Below are 21,082 nucleotides of genomic sequence, written 5' to 3' on the forward strand. Positions count from 1 at the left end.
TCTTGTGGGCCTTGAACTATGGCTTTACAGTCACCTCTTAGCAAAGGCAGACAAGAAGTTTGAAAGTTGCTATGAACTTCAATGTGTAAGCACAGGCTTTGGTCAGTTGAAGGAATGGATAAGTGAAGATAGAAATATCCAATATGACACCTATGGTCTACCAAACAGTAGTAATCCATGCTCTCCTATACACCTGGACTACACCAGGTCTCAGAGGTTATGGGGAGAATGGGGTTAGGGAGAGGTAGATCAGCCACGGTTGAATGGTGGCGTAGTCTTAATGGGCCAAATGGCCTAATTCTACTCCTATCCCTTATGACCTTATGACTATTATAGCAGACATATAAGACACTGAAAAAATACCTCACACATCCCAAAAAATGCACAGGTTGGTAGGTTAATTGTTCTCCCTGTAGTCTTGTGGTGTTTCCTCCAGGTGCTCCGGTTTCCTCCCACATCCCCAAGACATGTAGGTTGGGAGGTTAATTGGCATCTTGTGTGCAGTGTGATAGAATCTGGGAAAAGTTGATGAGCATGTGGAGAGAATAAAAGTAATGGGATTTACTGTACATGGGTGGTTAATGATCAGTGCATTCAGTGGGCTGATGGGCCTGTTTCCGTGCTGTGTCTCTCTCTCTTTGACACTACTGCCTCTCCACTGACAAATTTTGAAGTTTTTAATGAAAAATGCTAAAGCAAGGTTGCTGGGAATCCTCATGGTATTCAGGCAGAGTAATTGAACTGTTATGTAAGGGCAATCCTGCCTGACCAATTTATTCACATTCTGCAAAGAAGCAACGTGTGCATTGGATAAAGGTGAACCAGTGAATATTCTATATTTAGATTTCCAGAGGCACTTGAAACGACTGCATCAAAGGTTACTGTGGAAAATATAAGCACATGGTACAGGAGTTAAGCATATTGTCGTGGATGGAAGATTGGCTGACACAGGAAACCGATGGAAGGCATAAATGGATATTTTCCTGGTTGGCAAATGTAATAGTTGTTGGGCCACAAGAATCAATGCTGTGATCCCGACTTCTGTAACGTTTGTAAATGAGGGGGATCAATGGTTCAAATGTTCTCGAGTGTCACATATGCACAGCACAGAGAAAGTCTTTTTGCACAACCCACAAATGCACAGTCGCTATATTTTGGCGCCGTTTACAAAGAAAAAGTACAAAGTACACATGTTAGAAGTGCTGGTATCCAGGTGAGCCCCAGGTTGCTGCAGGCCTGCGACCTGACATCCCTCTCCTCGCCCGACCACCTCTGTGTCCTAGGTACGCCTCCTGCAGCACTGGAGGCAATACCGTAGTCCCTCTGATACTCCATACATGTGACAATCATAAACTTGTAGGTTACAGAGGATATAGGTACGTTAAGTGGATGTACAAAGTATTGGCAAAAGAAGAATAACAGGAAAATATTAAATTATTCGTATTGGGGAAAAAAAAAGTTTGCATCTAAATATTAAGACATTTCCGAGCTGATATGCAGAGGTGGCTGAGTCCACGTTTCATGAAAGGCTAGCATGCAAACTGCAAGTAACTAGAAAATCTAATGGAATGTTATTGTTTATTGCAAGGGGAATTGAAGGCAAAGGTAGGATGATACAGTATCCGTTACATAGAACATTGGTGAACCTGCAACTGGAATATGTATAGAGTTGGTCTCTTTTTTTTAAATGTACATGAATGCATTGGAAGGAGATTGAGTAGACTGATACCTTATGAGGATAGGTTGGACAGACTAAACCCGTATCTATTGGAGTTTAGACCAATGATAGCTCTAGATAGGATGAAGAGGATGAGAGAATCTAGACCAAGGAGGAACTTTAAAAATAATGGGTAGCTCGTTTAAGGCAGGGCTGAAACTGAGGATTTAAATTTCTCTTCCTCAAAGGACAGTGAAGATAGTCTTTCAATATTTTTAAGGCCGTGTTAGATTCTTGAGTTAGATAAGCAAAGGGGAGCTATCTAACCAGGCATGGGGAATTGGATATGTGTAGGAAGGAACTGCAGATGCTGGTTTATACTGAAGATAGACACAAAATGATGGAGTAACTCAGCTGGTCAGGCAGCTTCTCTGGGGAAAAGGAATAGGTGATGTTTCAGGTTGGAACCCTTCTTCAGACTGAAAGATAGAGGTGGAGGAGGGGCGGGGTCTTTTCTCACCCCCAGTTTTCTACAGCCCATCCCTCTCCCCCAATTCATCTTTCAGTCTGAAGAAGGGTTCTGACCTGAAATGTCACCTATTCCTTTACTCCAGAGATACTGCCTGACCTGTTGAGTTGCTCCAGTACTTTGTCTTTCATGGGGAATTGGAATTGAAGTAAACATGGTCTTATTGAATGACAAGGCAGGCTTGAATAATTGGAAGGTTAACATCTTTTAATTCAAATGTTTGTATTTATGTGATTCCGGTGGTATTAGAATGTGGACAATTAGATTGATATGGATGGGTTGCATTACATCTCCCAGTACAGCAACTTAGAGATTTTCCATCATGTATATTTTTAATGACAATTTCAGCTTGAACTCAGTCATATTTAAAAGAAAAACTAATTGAGGATATAGTTCCCAAAACGATGATGTGCAGAAAAATGCACATTGTGGACATCAAAGAGTAAAATCTAGTCTCCAAAGAAAGTAAGTTATTGTGATTCTTATTATTGGAGACTGGAATGATATAAACATATTTGCTTGCACAATGGCATTAGTTTATCTTAGAGATACAGCGCGAAAACAGGCCCTTCGGCCCACCAAGTCTGTGCCGACTAGCAATCCTCGCACATTATCCTACACACGCACACTAGGGGCAATTTACCATTTTACCAAGCCAATTAACCGTACCTGTACGTCTTTGGAGTGTGGGAGAAAACCGGAGCATCCGGAGAAAACCAATGCAGGTCACAGGGAGAGTTTGCAAACTCCATACAGACAGCACCCATAGTCAGGATCGAACCCAGGTCGCTGTAAGGCAGCAACTCTACCGCTACGCCACCATGCCTCCCCTGTAAGTAAGTAAGGAAAGTAATTTAACGTGCCTTTAAAGTACCTTGGTTAAACGCATTTTTAATGTTAATTATAAGTTATTTACAATCATTATAGTTCCCATTGCTATCCATGGTTTGTATTTAAATCTAGGATGCATGTGAAGATTGTAAGGATTATTGTGGATTAGAAAGCTGTCTTTCTGACCTGTTCCAAATGCAACTAACACTCAAATGTAGCACGGTTATATTGGGGCAAACTAGATAGCTGTCAAAATCAAAGAAAGCTTGGTATAACAAAGCACTCAATTTGTAAAATAAAATATCAGTGACCTAACTTTTTAAATCAAAACATTGTGCATGAAACTATCCCACTTTTGGTGGCATTGCTGGAGGGAATATGAACTTCACATCAGCAGGGCAGTTTAGTACAAAGACGTTTAACACAATTTAATAGTTCTCTTTCACATTGCTTAGTTTTATTTTTCACAGCAGATTGCAGATGCAATTTCTCTGACCACAAGGAACTTTAGTTTAGTTTAAAGTGACAGCGTGGAAACAGGCCCTCCAGCCCACCAATCCGTGCCGACCAGCGATCCCCACACTTTAACACTATCCTACACACACTAGGAACAAGTATTTTACATTTATACCAAGCCAATTAATCTACAAACCTGAGTGTCTTTGGAATGTGGGAGGAAACTGAACATCTCGGAGAAAACCATACGCAGGTCACAGGGAAAACGTACAAACTCTGTACAGATAAGCACCATGGTCAAGGATCCAACCTGGGTCTTCAGACTGATCGTAGTAGGTGAGGAAACTGGAAGAGAGGAAGGGGTGGGACAAAACGTGGCAAGTGATGGGTGGATGCAGGTGAGGGTGATTTGATAGACAAATAGGTGGTCAAAGCAGATAAGGATTGAAGAGGTGTGGAATGTGAAGCCTGAGGAAGAAATATAGGTGAAAGGAGATGGGGGGGGGGAGGGGAAGAAATGTGTGCGCATCCAGGTATGCAGATATAGACATATGCTATTCATGTACAGGAAAGTGTGCTGTACCGAAAAGAAGTTCACTTAGGAATGTCAGTTCTCTGATCAATAATTAACGTTGATCAATATCAATATCTGATCAATAATTAACATTAATCGATATCAATATCTGATCAATAATTAAATATTGATCACCATTTCAATACGAGCCGAGTGGAGCAAGTGGTCCTGCAAGCCACAGCCACACCCCAACAGCAGGCCTGCTGCACCTGCCGGGAACCAGCAGAAGGAGCTACCGAGCCCGGCCCCTGCTCACTCCCGGAGAGGAGGTGGAGGGTAGTTGGCAACAATGGCATATGCTGGACAAGGGTCAGTGAGGAGAACCTGGGGTATTACCTACCGCGCCTGAGATGTCGGTGGCAGGAGGTGCCCCTCCAGGGCACGAAGGTTGAACAGTGACCGGGCAAGGAGAACAAGGGGAAGGACAACGGTTCGCAGGACAATCTGATAGTGGCAATGGGTTTAATGGGCCTTTATGGCCAGCTGCAGCTCTGACTATGATAATGGTGCCAAAACCTGGCGACTCTAGCATATGGACTCAATGGTTCTTCCCATGCATTCTGTACTTAACCGTGGATTGTACTTGCATATGACAATAATGTTACTGATCTGTGTGTAAAAAAAGAATCTCACCGTACCTTGGGTGGCACGGTGGCGCAACATTAGAGTTGTTGCCTTACAGCGCTTGTAGCGCTAGAGACCCGGGTTCGATCCCGAATACGGGTGCTGTCTGTACAGAGTTTGTATGTTCTCCCAGTGACTGCATGAGTTTTCTCAGAGATCTTCGGCTACTTCCCACACTCCAAAAATGTATGGATTGTAAGTTAATTGGCTTGGTATAAATGTAATTTGTCCCTAGTGTGCGTAGGATTGTGTTAATGTGCAGGGATCGCTGGTCGGTGCGGACTTGGTCGGCCGAAGGGCCGTTTCCGCGGTATCACTAAAACTAAAATGTGCTAATAAGGCAACCACTGATAACGGGCTGAGGCACATTATAAGTTAAAGGTTAAAGTCTCAATTAAGGATCTGTGACATTTCTTTAACGAAAAGTGATGTTTGCTAGACATTGAATTGTGGTTTTTAGTATGTTGCCTCGATGTTGTGGTAGGCCGATGTCAGCAGATTAAAAGTGCATGATTACCTATGTATAAGGTTGCAGACTTGATTTTACAGATTTACTCTAATATCTTTTATAATGACTGTATTAAAAGATTAGTCGTTAATCCTTCCATCGTTCCCTAATTGGACATCCGTCATTCACAATTCCCCCAACTGCAACTTGTTAACTTTAATAAACTTCATAACTTTTGTGACATCTTAACGTTATGCGCAGCCCAATGGAGTAATGAGCCTGATTTTGTAATTATATAGAACATAGAACAGTATAGCACAGGAATAGGCTCTTTGGCCCTCAATATCCATGCTGAAATTAAACTAATCTCTGCCTGCACATGTTCCTTGTCTATCCATTCCCTGCATATCCATGTGCTTATCTAAACGCCTCTTAAATACCCGTATTGGATCTGCCTCTACCACCACCCCTGGCAGTACGTTGGCCCTAAAGGCCTGTTTCCACTCTGAAAACCTCTATGACTCTACAGGCCAAGATCTAGTCATAGATAAGAAAATAGAATTTGAGGAGTTAAGTGAAAAAGACTATACTTGCCAACAAGGCAGCATTTGAATTTCAAGGAACTGGTGAGATTTGAAGTTAGTAGAAAATGGAGAAAATTACTCAACTGCAGATGCTGGGATATTAAACAAAATGCAAAGTGCTTGAGGAACTCCATGGGTCACACAGCAAATGTGGAGGGAATGGACAGGAGCCTTCTAGTATTTCTGGGGATCAGATGCTGTGGTGATGGAGAAATTGGAGAAACAGCATATCTGATAAACACACTGTACCAAGATTGGGTTGCATTGGTTTAAATGGACGATAGTTCCCAGCATAAGACATAGTGCTGGAGGAACTCAGCGAATCAACCTTTAATGGTTAGAATTAATTAATTATGTTCAGAATACAGACCATTGTCTGACCATTGCTTCAGTTTAGGATTTTGAGATCCTTGATCAATACCAAAGATACTAGAGGAGCTAAAGGAGCTCCTTTAGTATCTTTGCTCAATAATACAGGTACTCTGATTTGGTTAAAAATGGATTTCACAAAATTAACCATCAGTTTGATCATCCTGGTGCTTCGAGTGGGGAATCAACTTCAGCTGACCTCTCTATTTTATTCTTCTCCCTACTCAACAGAAAACAACTGGTATTATTTATAATTTCAGAGAAATTTCTTGCACAAATTAGCTGCTGTATTTCCTGTGATTAGACTTAAATGACAATTAGCTACAAAGTGCTTTTCCTTTCCTCTACCGGGATCTCCAGTACATGGTTGAAAGCTTCAGATGCTATTTTCTATTTTGTTTCTAATATATCTTACAACATTGCCAAAGTCTATCTCGTAGCTTTCATTTTATAAACTACTTGAAACTATATGGACTGTGAAACGTATCCAAAAAGATGACATTCCCAAGCAGCTTGCATTATATATTTCAGCTGCATTTGAAAACCAGACACACTTGGAGGGTCTGCTTTGTGGTCAGTCTCCAAGAGATAAACGATCTGTTTATTACTATAAACATTGGACATGAGGGTAAGTGAGAGTTGATGATGGATTTATCCATTGCCCCATCGTTACCCCCATCATTTGGAATGTATCGTGAGGTTGCCCCTAGCTAAACCCTTCACAATCTTGAAAATCAAAAGATGCTGAAAATTTGAAATAGAAACAAGTAACAGTGGAAACACTCATCAGGGCAGGCAGCATTTGTGACTCGAGAATCCATGATCCTTTATCTGAACTGGAAGAGTGGGTAAAATGTAAAATAACACGATCTATTTAATTAGAGTATTGTGTTGAGTTTTGGGCGCTATGTTCTAGGAAAGATGTTTTCAAGCTGGAAAGAAGTTTGCGAGGATGTCACGTGTACCGAGGTACAGGGAAAAAGTTTTGTTGCTTGCTAGCCAGTCTATGTAAGATTGTACTTTATTATGACCCTGTGCCAGTTTTCTTTGGTGGGTGGGCAATGGAATTAGGAGCCTTAATTTCCTCGGCGTTAATTTCTCGGATGAGCTGTCCTGGCTCCAGACATGTAATCATGAGGAAGGCATGACGATGCCTCTACTTTCTCCGAGGTTTAGCGATTCAGCATGTCACTAAGATGCTCATCAACCTCTACAGTTGCCCAGTAGATAATCATGATTTTGTGGCATCACGGCAGTTCCAATATGAAGGAACGTAAGAGGCTGCAGAGAACGGCTGAGTCCAGCACGGGCACAAGTTCCCACCCACCATCAAAAGCATCTACATGAGGGGCTGTCTCAAGAAGATGGCATGTATCACCAAGGACCTCCACCATCAGTTTATTTATTCATGTGTGTACATATTTATATTATGGGATATGGACACACTGATCTGTTTTGTAGTAAATGCCTACTATGTTCTGTGTGCTGAAGAAAAGCACGAATTTCATTGTCCTATCAGGAACACATGACAATAAACTCACTTGACTTGACTTGACATCCGGTCTCTTCTCACTGCCACCATCGGGGAGGAGGTTCAGAAGTCCCATTCCTCCAAGTTCAGGCAAAGCTACTTTCCTGCAGCGACCAGGATCTTTAACTAACATTCAGGTGACGCGGAGAAGGCAGGAAAACGGGGTTCAGAGGGAATGATAAATCAGCCATGATTGAATGGCAGAGTAGACTTAATGGGTCGAAGGGCCTAATTTAGCTCATGTGACTTATGAACTTATGAACCCTAATGCTATCTCTGCAATGGAACACTGAAGACCACCTCTTTCTTTGTAATAGACAGATTTTCTAATTCTGCTTTTAATTTTTGTGCAATTTTATTTTCGCAGTCTTGTACAATTTATGTGTCATTTGTTTTGTGTGTTGTCTGAGTCTCTGCCTGTGGTGCTGCTGTAAGCAAGATTTTCATTGTACCTTTACCGCACCGTACTTGTGCATATGACAGTAAACTTGAGTTGACTTGTATCTAGAGTTTACACAACTTTAACCCTTACTCTAAATCTGAAAAAACAATCAGCCCTATGCCCAAGCTGCCAAAGGTTGCCCTGAACCTTCCTAGTTTTAATCCATAATTCATACATGTGACAATATGATTGATACATACTCTCCCATTGATCTCTGGTCATCTTGTTGGTCTGCTGGTCTGTTGGTAAAATGGTTCCAGAGAGGTTTTGATGCTAATAGTTTAAGTGGGCATATCATGGTATCCTACTGTTATTTGTGTAACGGGTATGTTGGTGATATCGCCACTTTGCGAGGGGTAGCTTGTGTTTGTTGAACAAATACTCCGACGTTTTCATTCAGCTAACAGCTTTTTTAGTTTAGTTTAGAGATACAGCACGGGAACAGGCCCTTCGGTAAACCGAGTCGGCACCGACCAGCGATCCCTGTACACTAGCACTATCCTACACACGAGGGACAATTTACAATCTTTTTCAAAGCCAATTAACCTGCAAACCTGTACGTCTTTGGAATGTGGGAAGAAACCGGAGCACCCGGAGAAAACCCATGCAGTCACAGGGAGAACGTACAAACTCCGTAGTCGGGATCAAACGCGGGTCTCTGGCGCTGTAAGGCAGCAACTCTACCACTGTGCCACTGCCACCACAAAAATGCTGTAAGAAAAATTCAGCACAGACTGGGTTTCCCACTGCATCCTAGTGGAAACATTTTGGTCAATAATGGTTTGCCATGAACTGTAGGTATAAGACAACAAATGTCTCTTTTTATTTTGTCTCAAATATTCGACAGATGTAAATTTAATGAGACTTGAATTCTGATTGCTCTGCACTGAAAGGTTGACACACAATACCGTGGTAAGATTTGCTTATTACTTGATGAGGAAAGAGATTTAGGAGAGCAATTTCTGTTTATATAAAAAAACAGGTAAATTCGTAAGTGTGCGTCAGATCAGATGCTTTAACGAGAACCTGCAGTGTGGAGTAGATTAGGTGTTTGTGTCCAGACTCCTGACACATTTCCGGCTATTCAGAGGCCCAACTAATCAAAGGTTGCATGTGTAATCTATTACAGTCGAGTGAATTCACACATTTTGTAAAAGTACCCATTAACAATGGAATGGCATTTCAAATTAAACCAGGAAGCATGTACAATCTGGCAATTATTTCTTAAAGAATAAAACGTCCACACTGAGAACTCTGGGTTCCTCATAATATCTTGGATGAATTATGCCTTTCCTTTATTATTGTTGCAATGGGAGAAAGGCATTCCAGGCACAGCTAAATGGAGCCTGGAATAGCTAAATATTGTTCTAGGTTTACTGTTGTCGTTTGAACTTCACTTCCAAACATGCTAATAGTGTGGTGTGGAATGGTTTAATTAGTGGAGTATAGAAGAGGTCGATGCTGAAATGATATAACATTTTCAGTAGAATATAAAGATTTTTCCCCAATCCAATACATTTGAAAATGTATTTAATACAATCATTCATAAATGTAAAATTAGTTTTTAGGGCAAAGGTTTGTTAAGCTGCATTTATAGCTGGTACTCCATTAATTCCACCTGCTGATCAATACCTATTCTTGTAACTTTTATATAATCTCCTTGGATTATCACAAACCGTACATTATTTATAATATTACAGTGCAATACAGTGTTTCTTCTGTCACCTGCAGGCTTTGAAAAGGTGCTATGTACACACAAGACCCAGTATGGCCATTTTGCATAAACATGTAGTGTTTAATGCAAATATTTTCCATCCATAATTGCATATCATCGTGTAGGATTCCCACCAATGTGTGCTGGTTAATAAGTTAAGTCATAGGAGCAGAATTAGACCATTCGGCCCATCAAGTCTACTCCACCATTCAATCATGGCTGATCTATCTTTCCCTCTCAACCCCATTCTCCTGCCTTCTCCCCATAACCTTTGACACCCTTTCTAATCAAGAAATAGTTAATGGTATTTAGTCAGGTTATGTATGTTAATTAATGCACAGGCTAAACGATATAACCTCCAGCACCATACTGATTCAAAAATAAATTATGTTTTTGCAAAATTTATTATTTGAAGAACTTCTGGATCAAATACAAATCTGTAACTTTCTAGAGCGGCTAAGTGTAATGCTAGACTGTGCAAATCTAAGTTTAGCTGCAATTCATATTTTTAGGAAGAGCTGGATAAAATCGTGATCCTCAGAAGCCTCATTGGTGACTTTGATCAACATAATTGAAAGCGAAATTTTACATCGTCTGAATAGACTGGTTATTTAATTATAATGAATGACTATATGAGAATGATATTATGCAGAGTACAGGGTTTTATAAATGATTCATAGCGTACCAAAGGCAGGTTGCCATATTTAAACGTTATAAAACACTCATTCAAAATCATTTTAAGTATTAACTCAATTTCCAAACACAGTCCTACAGAAGGATTTGAAAGGCTATTGATGGTTGTGATCTCATCAACTCTGGCGAATTCCCCTCCACAGCCTCTAATCTTAGCCCCCGCACTGCCGGCTTCTACCAACATCCACAAACAGGATTGTCCTGGCAGACCCATTGTTTCTGCCTGCTCCTGCTCCACAGAACTCATCACCATCAGTCTGAAGGAGGGTTTCGGCCCGAAACGTTGCCTATTTCCTTCACTCCATAGATGCTGCTGCATTTTTGTGTACCTCCACATACCTTGATTCCTTCCTATCCCTCTTGACCAGTACCTTCTGAGATATCACACCTGCCCTTCAACCCCTTCGATAGCTTACAATTTCCAGACCCCCATGCCTCACCATGGATGTCTGGTTCATTTACATCTTCAACCCCCCGCCAGGAAAGTCTCAAGGCCCTCCGGTTCTTCCTTGACCCAGTCGATTTCCCCAACTATGCCTGCTTTTTGTGTAAGAAAGAACTGCAGATGCTGGTTTAAATCGAAGGTAGACACAAAATGCTGGAGTAACTCAGGGGGACTGGCAGCATCTCTGGAAAGAAACAATGGATGACGTTTCGGGTCAAGACCCTTCTTTCAGACCGAAGAAGAATCTCGACACGAAACGTCACCCATTGCTTCTCTCCAGAGGTGCTGCCGGTCCCGCTGAGTTACTCCAGCATTTTGTGTCCATCTTCAATTTTCTTGGCCCCGCTCTGGGAGTAGAAGTGGGGATGGATCCGGACCGCAACGGCTGTGAGCCCCAGGCCAAGTTCGGCGATCGTTTGCCTGCTTCTGCTGCTGTTGAAGGCGAGACCAAAGATACTAGCTCCTCTAGGATCTTTGGGTGAGACGTTGCGTCGTGCCAGGGTCTTGGGCTTGTCCTACTTTGGCCGTCAGTTCCGCGACAGGCCGTTGATACGCAAAGATTTTGGTCACAACAAATATTTCGGAGCCCCGCGCGATGTCGCGCACAACTCCATACTCCTCCGTGCTTCTCAGTGGGACAGGCCCCGCGCGGCCATACGATGCCCATGCACTTCAACGCGACCACGAGGTCGCGTAATTTGCGTGCCAAGGACACGCAAGTGGGACAGGCCCTTTATTGTCTCCGACTACATTCCATCTCTGTCCCACCCACTCTCCTGACATCAGTCTGAAAAAGGGCCTCGACCCAAAACGTCACCCATTCCTTCTCTCTAGAGATGCTACCTGTCCCGCTGAGTTACTCCAGCATTTTGTGTCTACCTTCGATTTAAGTCGGCATCTGCAGTTCTTTCCTACACATTTCTCCCCTTTCTTGATCTCTCTTTCTCCATCACAGGAGACAGACTATCGACTCACTGACTCCCACTACACCTCCTCTCACCCTGCCTCTTGCAAAGACTATTCCCTAATCTTAATTTCTCGGTCTCTGCTACATCTGCTCATAAGATGATGCTTTCCATTCTATGACATCCGAGATGTCCTCTTTCTTCAGTAAATGTAGATTTGCCCCTGTTACATAGACATAGAAAATAGGTGTAGGAGTGGATCCTTTGATCATCCAAAATCAATGCTCCATTCCTGCTTTCTCCCCATATCCCTTGATTCCATTAGCCCTAAGCTAACGGAATCGAGATGAATCCCTCACCCGTGTCTCGTGATTCTCCTCTCCCCAACGGAACAAGGATGGAGTTGTTCTGGTCCTCGCCTTTCACCCCACCAGCCTCCACGATCAACACACAAAATTCTCCAATATTTCCATCACCTCTGACATGATCCCACCACCGGTCACATCTTCCCATCCCCACCCCTTTCTGCTTTGCCCGGAGACCACTCGTTCCGCAACTCCTTAGTTTACTCAAGGATCGAATTCCGGGTCTCTGGCACTGTAAGGCAGCAACTCCACCATTGTGCTACAGTGCTGTGTAGTTGGGTGATTGGCCTGAACTGATTCTCTACAAGAGGAGTCTCATCAGCCCCAATCTTTCTTTGCCAAATGGCCTTGTTTTTGGAGTTTTGTTAATGACTTTTACCAGCTAGAATTTTGAAACATTGTCAATAGGAATAATATTAGATGTTCATTCTTTCTTAGTTTATCAAGTATGGGCGCAAAGGGTAGCAACTGACACTCCAAATCTCGTGGTGAATGAGTTTGACAGTAAGTGGATGCTTTTTTCCCCTCGCTGTTAAGTGTATTTTCAGCATTTGCATAGAGCCTGTCTCCATCCTGCTGCCTTCTATTCCTGCTCCTTTGTATTTTTGTTGGGGTATTCCGCCATGTCATTAAAACCTCCTTCTTTCATCTCCGCAACATCGCCCAACTCAGACCCTCTCTCACACCTCCCGCTGCTGAAAGACTCATCCATGCCTTCATCTCCTCCCGACTGGACTACTGCAACTCACTTCTCCTTGGCATCAGCTCTACCTACATCAACCGACTCCAACTGGTCCAGAAAGCAGCCGCCCGACTCATCACCCACACCAAATCCTGGCATCACATCACTCCAGTCCGCAAACAACTACACTGGCTTCCCATCTCCCACCGGATCAACTACAAAATCCTGATCCTCACCTACAAAGCCCTCCACCATCTGGCCCCCCCATATCTCACTGACCTCCTCTCCCCCTACCAACCCTCACGGTCCCTCAGATCCACATCAGCCGGTCTCCTCTCCATCCACAAGTCCAACCTCCGCAGTTTTAGGGACAGAGCCTTCTCCAGGGCAGCTCCCAGGCTCTGGAACTCCCTCCCCCAACTGATCCGCAATTCCGTGTCCCTCACCATCTTCCAGTCCCGCCTCAAGACCCATCTCTTTACCTCTGCCTATCCTTAGCCCCACGTCCCCCTCCCTTTTCATCTGTGATTGCCTCATATTGTGTTTTGTATTGAATTCTGTCTTTACTTTGTGTACTAGTCATGTCTCTACTATTTATTTCATTCCCCTTACATGTTTTTCCTCTAGCTGCTAAATTTTTGTAAGGTGTTCTTGAGACTCTTGAAAGGCGCCCATAAATAAAATTTATTATTATTATTATTATTATTCCTGCATTTCTTTCAAAAAAATTTGAATATTTGTCTCGAAATAGCCTAATGTTACAATTTGTTCTGAAATAATGTTCTTGGTAGGTTGTAGTACCTGCCATTAGATTTATTTAGTGTATTAGAATTTTTTACAATAAGTTGCTTTATGTGAGAGGTATTAACTGAACCAGCTTGCCCACAACTCTTTGTACACAAATGCATTTGAAAAAGAATTTCAATTAAATCTAACGCTGAGATAATTTTCTTTCAGGTGTTGTGCTATCCTGCATTATCCACTCCAGTCATAAGCATCGTATTGAATGGAAGAAATTAAATGCTGTCACAGATTTTGTATATTTTGATAAACAAATTCAAGGTGTGTTCCGATTTATTTTCCATAATCTCTCCTATATCAAACATGTGCAAAATCTTTTGAGCAGATACAACTATCAATTGAGAAACCTACACAGGTCATGTCTTTCTTGATTTCTTCAATTTTTTTAATATCTTGCAAAATGTCACTGGAGAGCTGGTTTTATACACAGAGTGTGCTACTGTGTAATATCTGAAGATAAATAAGGAACAATGTGGCATCAGAAGATAATTCTGTCTCAATCTCACCGGAATTTGCCTTTTGATCATTTATTTTGATTTGCTGGTGCACAAGGGGTGCAGGTGACAGTACTGGGGAAAGGGGGACTGTTCCATTGGGATAGACTTCACTTAATGAGGTTGTGTGACCAATGTTTTTGTGAAGCAAATAACTAGGGGTCTCGATGAGGTTTTACATAGCATCATGGATCAGCTCCTTCCTTCTCCAGTACTGCTGGTTTGAGGTATGAGCCACATATTTAGTTATTTTTGATTGAAAGATACAGCATGAAAACAGGCTCCACAGCCCACCGAGTCCACACCCGACCATCGATCAGCCACCCTTTCACACTAGTTCTATGTTATCCCACTTTCTCATCTATTCCCTGTACACTGTGGCCCGGCTTGATTGTAATCAAGTATTGTCCTTCTCCAGACTGGTTAGCACGCAACAAAAGCTTTTCGCTGTGCACGTGCCAATAAACTAACCTCATTCAACTCAACTCACCGGGAGCAATTTAGAGGCCAATTAACCTATAAACTCGCATGTCTTCGGGACGTGGGGGGAAACCCATGCGGTCACAGGGAGAATTTGCAAACTCCACGCAGATGGCTCCCAGGGTAACGATTGAACCTGGGTATCTGGTGCTGTGACACAGCAGCTCTACCAGCTACGCCACTGTGCCAGCCAGTTCTCTGACCTTATTTATCCTCGGCCAATTTGTACGCGGCTGAGATAATAATCCATAGGTTACACACGAACAGGTTTATCAGAGGCTGGGGAAGTCCAGTTGTCCTCTCAAGCTCCCTGCCATCTAATGAGATTACGGCTGATCCGATTGTAACCAGGTGAAGAGAAATGTAGAAAGTTAGAATGAATGTGACAAAGTTAAAGAAGGCAAAGTGATACTGCGGGATTGTAAAATAGACAAGACACTGAAGAGGCACTGGACGGTAAACCTCCAGTTGGAATTGGAACACAGAAAAATGGTGAAAAGGTAAAAATGAAAGCCCTCTACCTGAACACAGCATTTATTACAGTTGATGGGTGAATTAATGGCACGTGTAGAAATACCTTGGGTAAAATAAATAGCTATCCCTGAGACACGATTACTAAGTGACCAACTTCAGGAATTTACAGTTTAGGAGTTGAGAAGTACGGCACGATTGTGCAGCGGTAGAGTTGCTGCCTTGCAGCGCTGGAGACCCGGGTTCGATCCTGATTACAGGTGCTGTCTGTACGGAGTTTGTACGTTCTCCCCATGACCTGCGTGGCTTTTCTCCGCGATCTTCAGTTTCCTCCCACACTCCAAAGACGTATCGGTTTGTAGGTTAATTGGCTTGGTATAAATGTAAATTGCCCCTAGTGTGTGTAGGATAGTATTAATATGCGGGGTTCGGTGTGGACTCGGTGGGCCGAAGGGCCTGCTTCCACGCTGTATCTCTTTAAAGAAAAATAATTTAAAAAAGATTTACAGCGTGGAAACAGGCCCTTCAGCCTGGGCCTTCATCACTGATTCCACGCCGACCCGAATTCCAAAGACGTACAGGTTTGCTAGTGTATGGGGTGATCGCAAGTGGCCACGGACTCGGTGGGCCGAAGGGTCAGATTCTGCGCTGTATCTCTAAAGTCTAAAACTAAATAATTGGTTTGTTCGAGGTGCTTCATAGAGCCAAGTGACATTTTCTTCAATATCTTTTCTGTTTTCAGGAGATCTGAGAAATCGAGCGGAACTGCAAGGAGGTTCCTCTCTAAAAATACGCAACGTGACTCGCAAGGACACTGCAGTTTACCGCTGTGAGGTTGTATTTGTAGAAGCAGGAAGCCTGGAAGAAATTTCTGTTCATCTAACAGTGCAGGGTAATTATCGCAACGTCCCAGTGTGGATTATCCAGTTATTTCTGTGTTTCCTGCTTTTATTTTGATTACTTATTTTTCCTTGCGTCCGCACGGGAGAGTATTACTGGAAAAATATTTTAAATATTATCCCCAGGAATAAAAGGAGAGTTGCTGGAAGAACTCAGTGGGTTACGCAGCATCTGTGGAAACAGGTAGATAGTTGACTTTTCAGAAATTTCTTTATGACTTCCCAGGGCAATCCTTTGCTATTCATTGGACATTTTCATCAAGTTAAACAATTTTGCAACCAACAGATTAGATTGAAGCTCTGCATTTGCAGGATATTGATGATGGTGGTGAATAATGAGCCTGTCACTGAGAGGAGATACTCCAAGAATATCCCCATCCTCAGTAAAAAAATACGCTGCTGAAGAACCCAGTGGGCCAGGCAGCATCTGTGTAGGGAAATGGGCAGACGACTTTTCATGCTGCAACTTTTCTTCAGACCGGAGAAGGGTCCTGATCCAAAACATTGTCTGTCCATTCCCAGCCCCCCCCCCCCCCCCCCCCCCCCCCCCCCCCCCCGATGCTGCCTGAGCCACTGAATTCCTCCAGCACTTTGTATTTTAGATTGGCTGGAAACTTTTTCCATGGAACAAAATGGGCTGAGGTGGGGGGGAACTTGACTGAGGAGCATAGTTAGGACAGGTAGGAAGAAATATGTACACATAGCAGAGGTGTCTAAAGCAGAGGGCATGGGTTTAAGGCAAGGGGTAAGAGTTTTAGAATGGGTCTCTTGTAGGAGTATGGAACACACTGCTTGAGGATGAGGCTGACAGAGACACCACATTTAAGAAGTATCTTGATGACAACTTGGAAAACCAAGGCATCAAAGACAATGGGGCCTGTGGTAGAGAATGCAATCATTATAGATGATTGGTCATCAGGGACAATGGGCCTCTTACAATGAATGATGAATCGCACCGATGACTCAATGTCTGGTTTCTATGGAACCAGTTTTCTCTCAAGCATCTGCAGAGTAGTGCAAGGTGTCCATGACAGTGCTATCGGCCCTTCGGCCCACCGAGCCCATGCCGACCAGCGATCACCCACCCCACTGTAAACTCAGTATCTCGATACCCTGTTTAACTCTGTGTTTCCTTTCTTCCAGTGAAGCCCGTTGCACCAAAATGCGATGTGCCGACATCTGTGCCAGTGGGCAAGGCAGCAACCTTGACCTGTACTGAGGATGAAGGTTACCCACCGCCCACGTACACCTGGTACAAGAACGGTGGCATCATTCCGCATGACCCAAGATCCAACTCCAAATTCATGAATTCTTCTTATAAAATAGACTACAGCACAGGGACGCTGGTAATTGTTCAACATTTTCAGTTCTTTAAAACGGTCAGTTGGGGAATCATAAACTACTTAGTTTAGTTCAAAGGCACAGCTTGGAAACAGGCCATTTGGCCCATCGAACTAAGGGACGTAGGTTTAAGGTGGGAGGGGAAAGGTTTAATAAGAACCTGAGGGGAAACATTTTCACACAGTGGGTATATGGAACAAACTGCCAGAGATGGTTGAGGTAGGTGCTATAACAGTATTTAAAAGACACATTGCCATGTACATGGGTAAGGAACGTTTAGAGGAATATGGGCCAAACACATGCAAATGGGACTAGTATAGATGGAGCATCTTGGTCAGCTTAGATGAATTGGGCCGAAGGGCCTGTTTCTGCACGGAATCACCCTGACTGGGTATTGTTAATGGTTCAATGATTCTCAACCCATTATAAATGGTTCCTTTATTATCACGTCTACCAAGGTACAGAGATTCTTTTTTGCATACAGAGCAGTAAGATTATTGTCACATATGTACAATCCCCAATTAAACACATAATGCATAGAAACAGCCCACTGAGTCCATATGTAATAGTCTAAAGGCCTCAGTAATCTTATTCATGCCCACAAAACCAAGTCCTCGTCCCATCCAATTCTTCTGCCAGCCACCTACACTTGAGGGAGCTTTCAGTAACCTACCTATTCACCACTTCAGTAACCAATTCATCGACAAGCACTTCAGGATGCAGGAAAAAACTGAAGCACTTGGGGGAAGCCTTGGAGAGAATGTGCAAACTCCACACAGACAGCATAGGAATGATTTAGAGGAGTATGGACCAAATGGATCTAGCTTTGACGGGGTATCTTGGTCAGCATGGTCAAGTTGGGCCAAAAGGCCTGTTTTTGTGCTGTATGACTCTTATCAGGTCAGTATTGACACCAGCCACTGGAGATGAGGGACAGCTGCACTACCTGTGGTTTGCCACTACGCAGGCCTCCAAAGCTAGATGATGAGACCTAGTCTAAACTATCTAGATAAATGAAAAATATTTTAGTTTGAATATTTCAAGGATGTAGTTGCTCTTTACAAACCAATTCTATGCTCTGGTATTAATTCTCCAGCATTTTGCATTCTGGATTTATTATGGCTCTTTGGTCATATAAACATATTAATCCATTAAACTATGACGTGAAATTGATTCAGCATTAGGCTCGGTGTTTTCCAGGCTATCTTAATGCTGTGCTGTAGCTGGAATTGCCAGCTACAGTCAAATATGTTCTTCAGTCCCTCCTTGTCAACCATTCATCCATTTTTTATAACATCTGCTGTGTTGTTCTTGATTTTTGCAGTCATCCAAGGCTTTTTTGTTTGGATAAGTATAGTTCTAGTACTTTTATCATATTGAATTCATTTGGATCCATCCCATTGATCAGTAGCTGTTTCTGGACCTGGTGCGTTATAATGCTGAGAACTCTGTATATTCGCATTTATCTACCCATTGTACTTGAGTTTGACGATTGCATTTAAGTACAGTATTATCCCATTTGATTGGATAGCATGTAAAACAAAGCTGTAACCGTACTAATGGTCAATCTCTATATCGTCGGTCAGCCTTGTCAGTGTTTTGTACGTTGTCCTTTATGAAAATTGTATTGAACCTGATCATGTTGCGATCACTATAAGAAAACATTTGGAATCCTGCACACTGATGTTACTAAGTCATAGGGCTTTACGGCCAACTTGCTCATGCTAACCAAGATGCCCCATCTAAGATTCAGATTCAATTTTAATTGTCATTGTCAGTGTTCAGTACAGAGACAACGAAATGCATTTAGCATCTCCCTTGAAGAGCGACATAGCAAACGATTTGAATAAAAAATAATAAGTGTCCGGGGGGGGGGGGTGGTGGTGATTGGCAGTCACCGAGGTACGTTGTTGAGTAGAGTGACAGCCGCCGGAAAGAAGCTGTTCCTTGACCTGCTGGTTCGGCAATGGAGAGACCTGTAGCGCCTCCCGGATGGTAGGAGGGTAAACAGTCCATGGTTGGGGTGAGAGCAGTCCTTGGCGATGCTGAGCGCCCTCCGCAGACAGCGCTTGCTTTGGACAGACTCAATGGAGGGGAGCGTGGAACTGGTGATGCGTTGGGCAATTTTCACCACCCTCTGCAATGCCAGCCCCACCTGCCCGTATTGGGGTCATCTCTCAACATTTCCTATCCATGTACCTGTCCAAGTGCCTTTTAAATGCTGTTATAGTACCTGCCTCAACTACCTCTGGCACCTCGTTCCATTCACCCACCACCCTCTGAATGGAAAAAGATGCCCCTCACGTTTGTATTAAATCTTGTCCCTCTCACCTTAAACATATTCCTCTTGTTACCCTAGGTAAAGGACTCTGCATTCATCCTATTATCCTCAAAGTTTTACACACCTCTGTAAGATCACCCCTCGTTCTACTGCACCCCAAGAAATAGAGTCCTACCCTGCCCAACCTCTCCCTATAGCTCAGGTCGTTGAGTTGTAGCAACATCCAAAATCTTTAATGTTTCAACATTGAGTAAACAACATCTTAGCTTGGGTTTGAATTCCAAACACAGTGAAAAGAACAAGTGAGCTAATTATATTGATAAATGTGTGATTTCCACAGCACTTCAGCGTCACCTCAAAGCTGGACATTGGGGATTATCACTGTGTTGCCAAGAACAATGTTGGCCAGGCAAAGTGCGAACCTCAGCGGATGGATGTCTGTAAGTTGGCCTCATCTACTGTGTTTGGTGTTTTTCACATACTTTGTGCATTCGGATAAAGCCTTCAGTTTTGTCTTTGCAATGTTTTCCCTCCTCTGACTAACACTGATAAAACACTCAGGTTTATCTGCACTGTACCTAATGGGTTAGGCTGTTCAATAGCAACATGGGGTGAGATGGTTCACCATCGTCCAGTCGAGTTTAAATAGGGGTTGGTAGTAAATGCTTTGCTATCAGTATCCATATTTTATAACATGAGTTTGAATTTAAATTAGTAAAAGCCTGATCAATTTCTGTAGTTATTTTCCAACAACTTCAGTTTCAGCCTCGACTAACTCCAGAGAAAGGGCTAAACTGTTGAAGCCATTGGATCGAGAATGGACCTTTGATTCCCTTGGTTCATTCAGTTCATGGTTGCTTCTGTATGTCAGACTCATTCTCTTGTTCAAACATATTTTGATCTTGGTCTTGAATTTTTTTCTCCCCGTTCATGTTTGGGATCTGATTATCACTGGCGTTTATTGTCCATCTCCAATTGCCTTTGAGAAGGGGGCGGCGAGTCACCTTTTTAATATTGGTGCGGTTCTAATGTTGAAGGAACAGCCACAGTTCTGTTGGGTAGGGAGATCTGGGGTGAAGGACCTACATCAAGGGAAGGTGTGACGTCTTGTCGTTCCCATTAACATTGTGACCTACCACGTATCAGCCCGTGTCGCAAGGCAGTCTAGGTCTTGCTGCTTGCAGCCAGAGACTGCTTCATTTGGTTTTGAGTTGCAAACAGAATTGAGCAATGTGCGGACAACTTTATTAACCTTGTGAGGAAGGGCAGGTCGGTCATGGATGAAGCAGCCGACATTGTTGAGTCTAAGACACAATCCTGAGGAACTGCTGCAGTGACATGGTGGGGCTGGGATAATTGATCTAAATCGTCTTCCTTTGTGTGCGGCATGATTCCAGTTAGCAGAGTCTTTTCCCTTTGACAAAAATGTTATCAGGAAGCCTTGATGCCCCATACTGTCAAACGCT

The 21,082-nt window shown here is 43.0% G+C and overlaps 1 protein-coding gene across 2 annotated transcripts in view; it reads left to right on the forward strand.

Annotated features, from left to right (window-relative positions):
* jam3b (junctional adhesion molecule 3b) overlaps positions 1 to 21,082 on the forward strand; it is a 39,419-nt gene that overhangs the window by 13,872 nt on the left and 4,465 nt on the right. The window contains exons 1-6 of one of the 2 annotated variants that reach the window (XM_055660622.1): positions 6,553 to 6,700; positions 12,606 to 12,671; positions 13,807 to 13,911; positions 15,838 to 15,987; positions 17,138 to 17,340; positions 19,957 to 20,056. In XM_055660622.1, the coding sequence (XP_055516597.1) occupies positions 6,568 to 6,700; positions 12,606 to 12,671; positions 13,807 to 13,911; positions 15,838 to 15,987; positions 17,138 to 17,340; positions 19,957 to 20,056 (757 nt within the window). In that variant the 5' untranslated portion in view covers positions 6,553 to 6,567. Of the gene's footprint in view, positions 1 to 6,552; positions 6,701 to 12,605; positions 12,672 to 13,806; positions 13,912 to 15,837; positions 15,988 to 17,137; positions 17,341 to 19,956; positions 20,057 to 21,082 lie in introns of those variants that run through there. The other variant, XM_055660621.1, reaches the window with a different exon arrangement.

The sequence above is a fragment of the Leucoraja erinacea genome, chromosome 32 (assembly GCF_028641065.1).
Source record: "Leucoraja erinacea ecotype New England chromosome 32, Leri_hhj_1, whole genome shotgun sequence".
In the NCBI taxonomy this organism is placed as follows: domain Eukaryota; kingdom Metazoa; phylum Chordata; class Chondrichthyes; order Rajiformes; family Rajidae; genus Leucoraja; species Leucoraja erinaceus.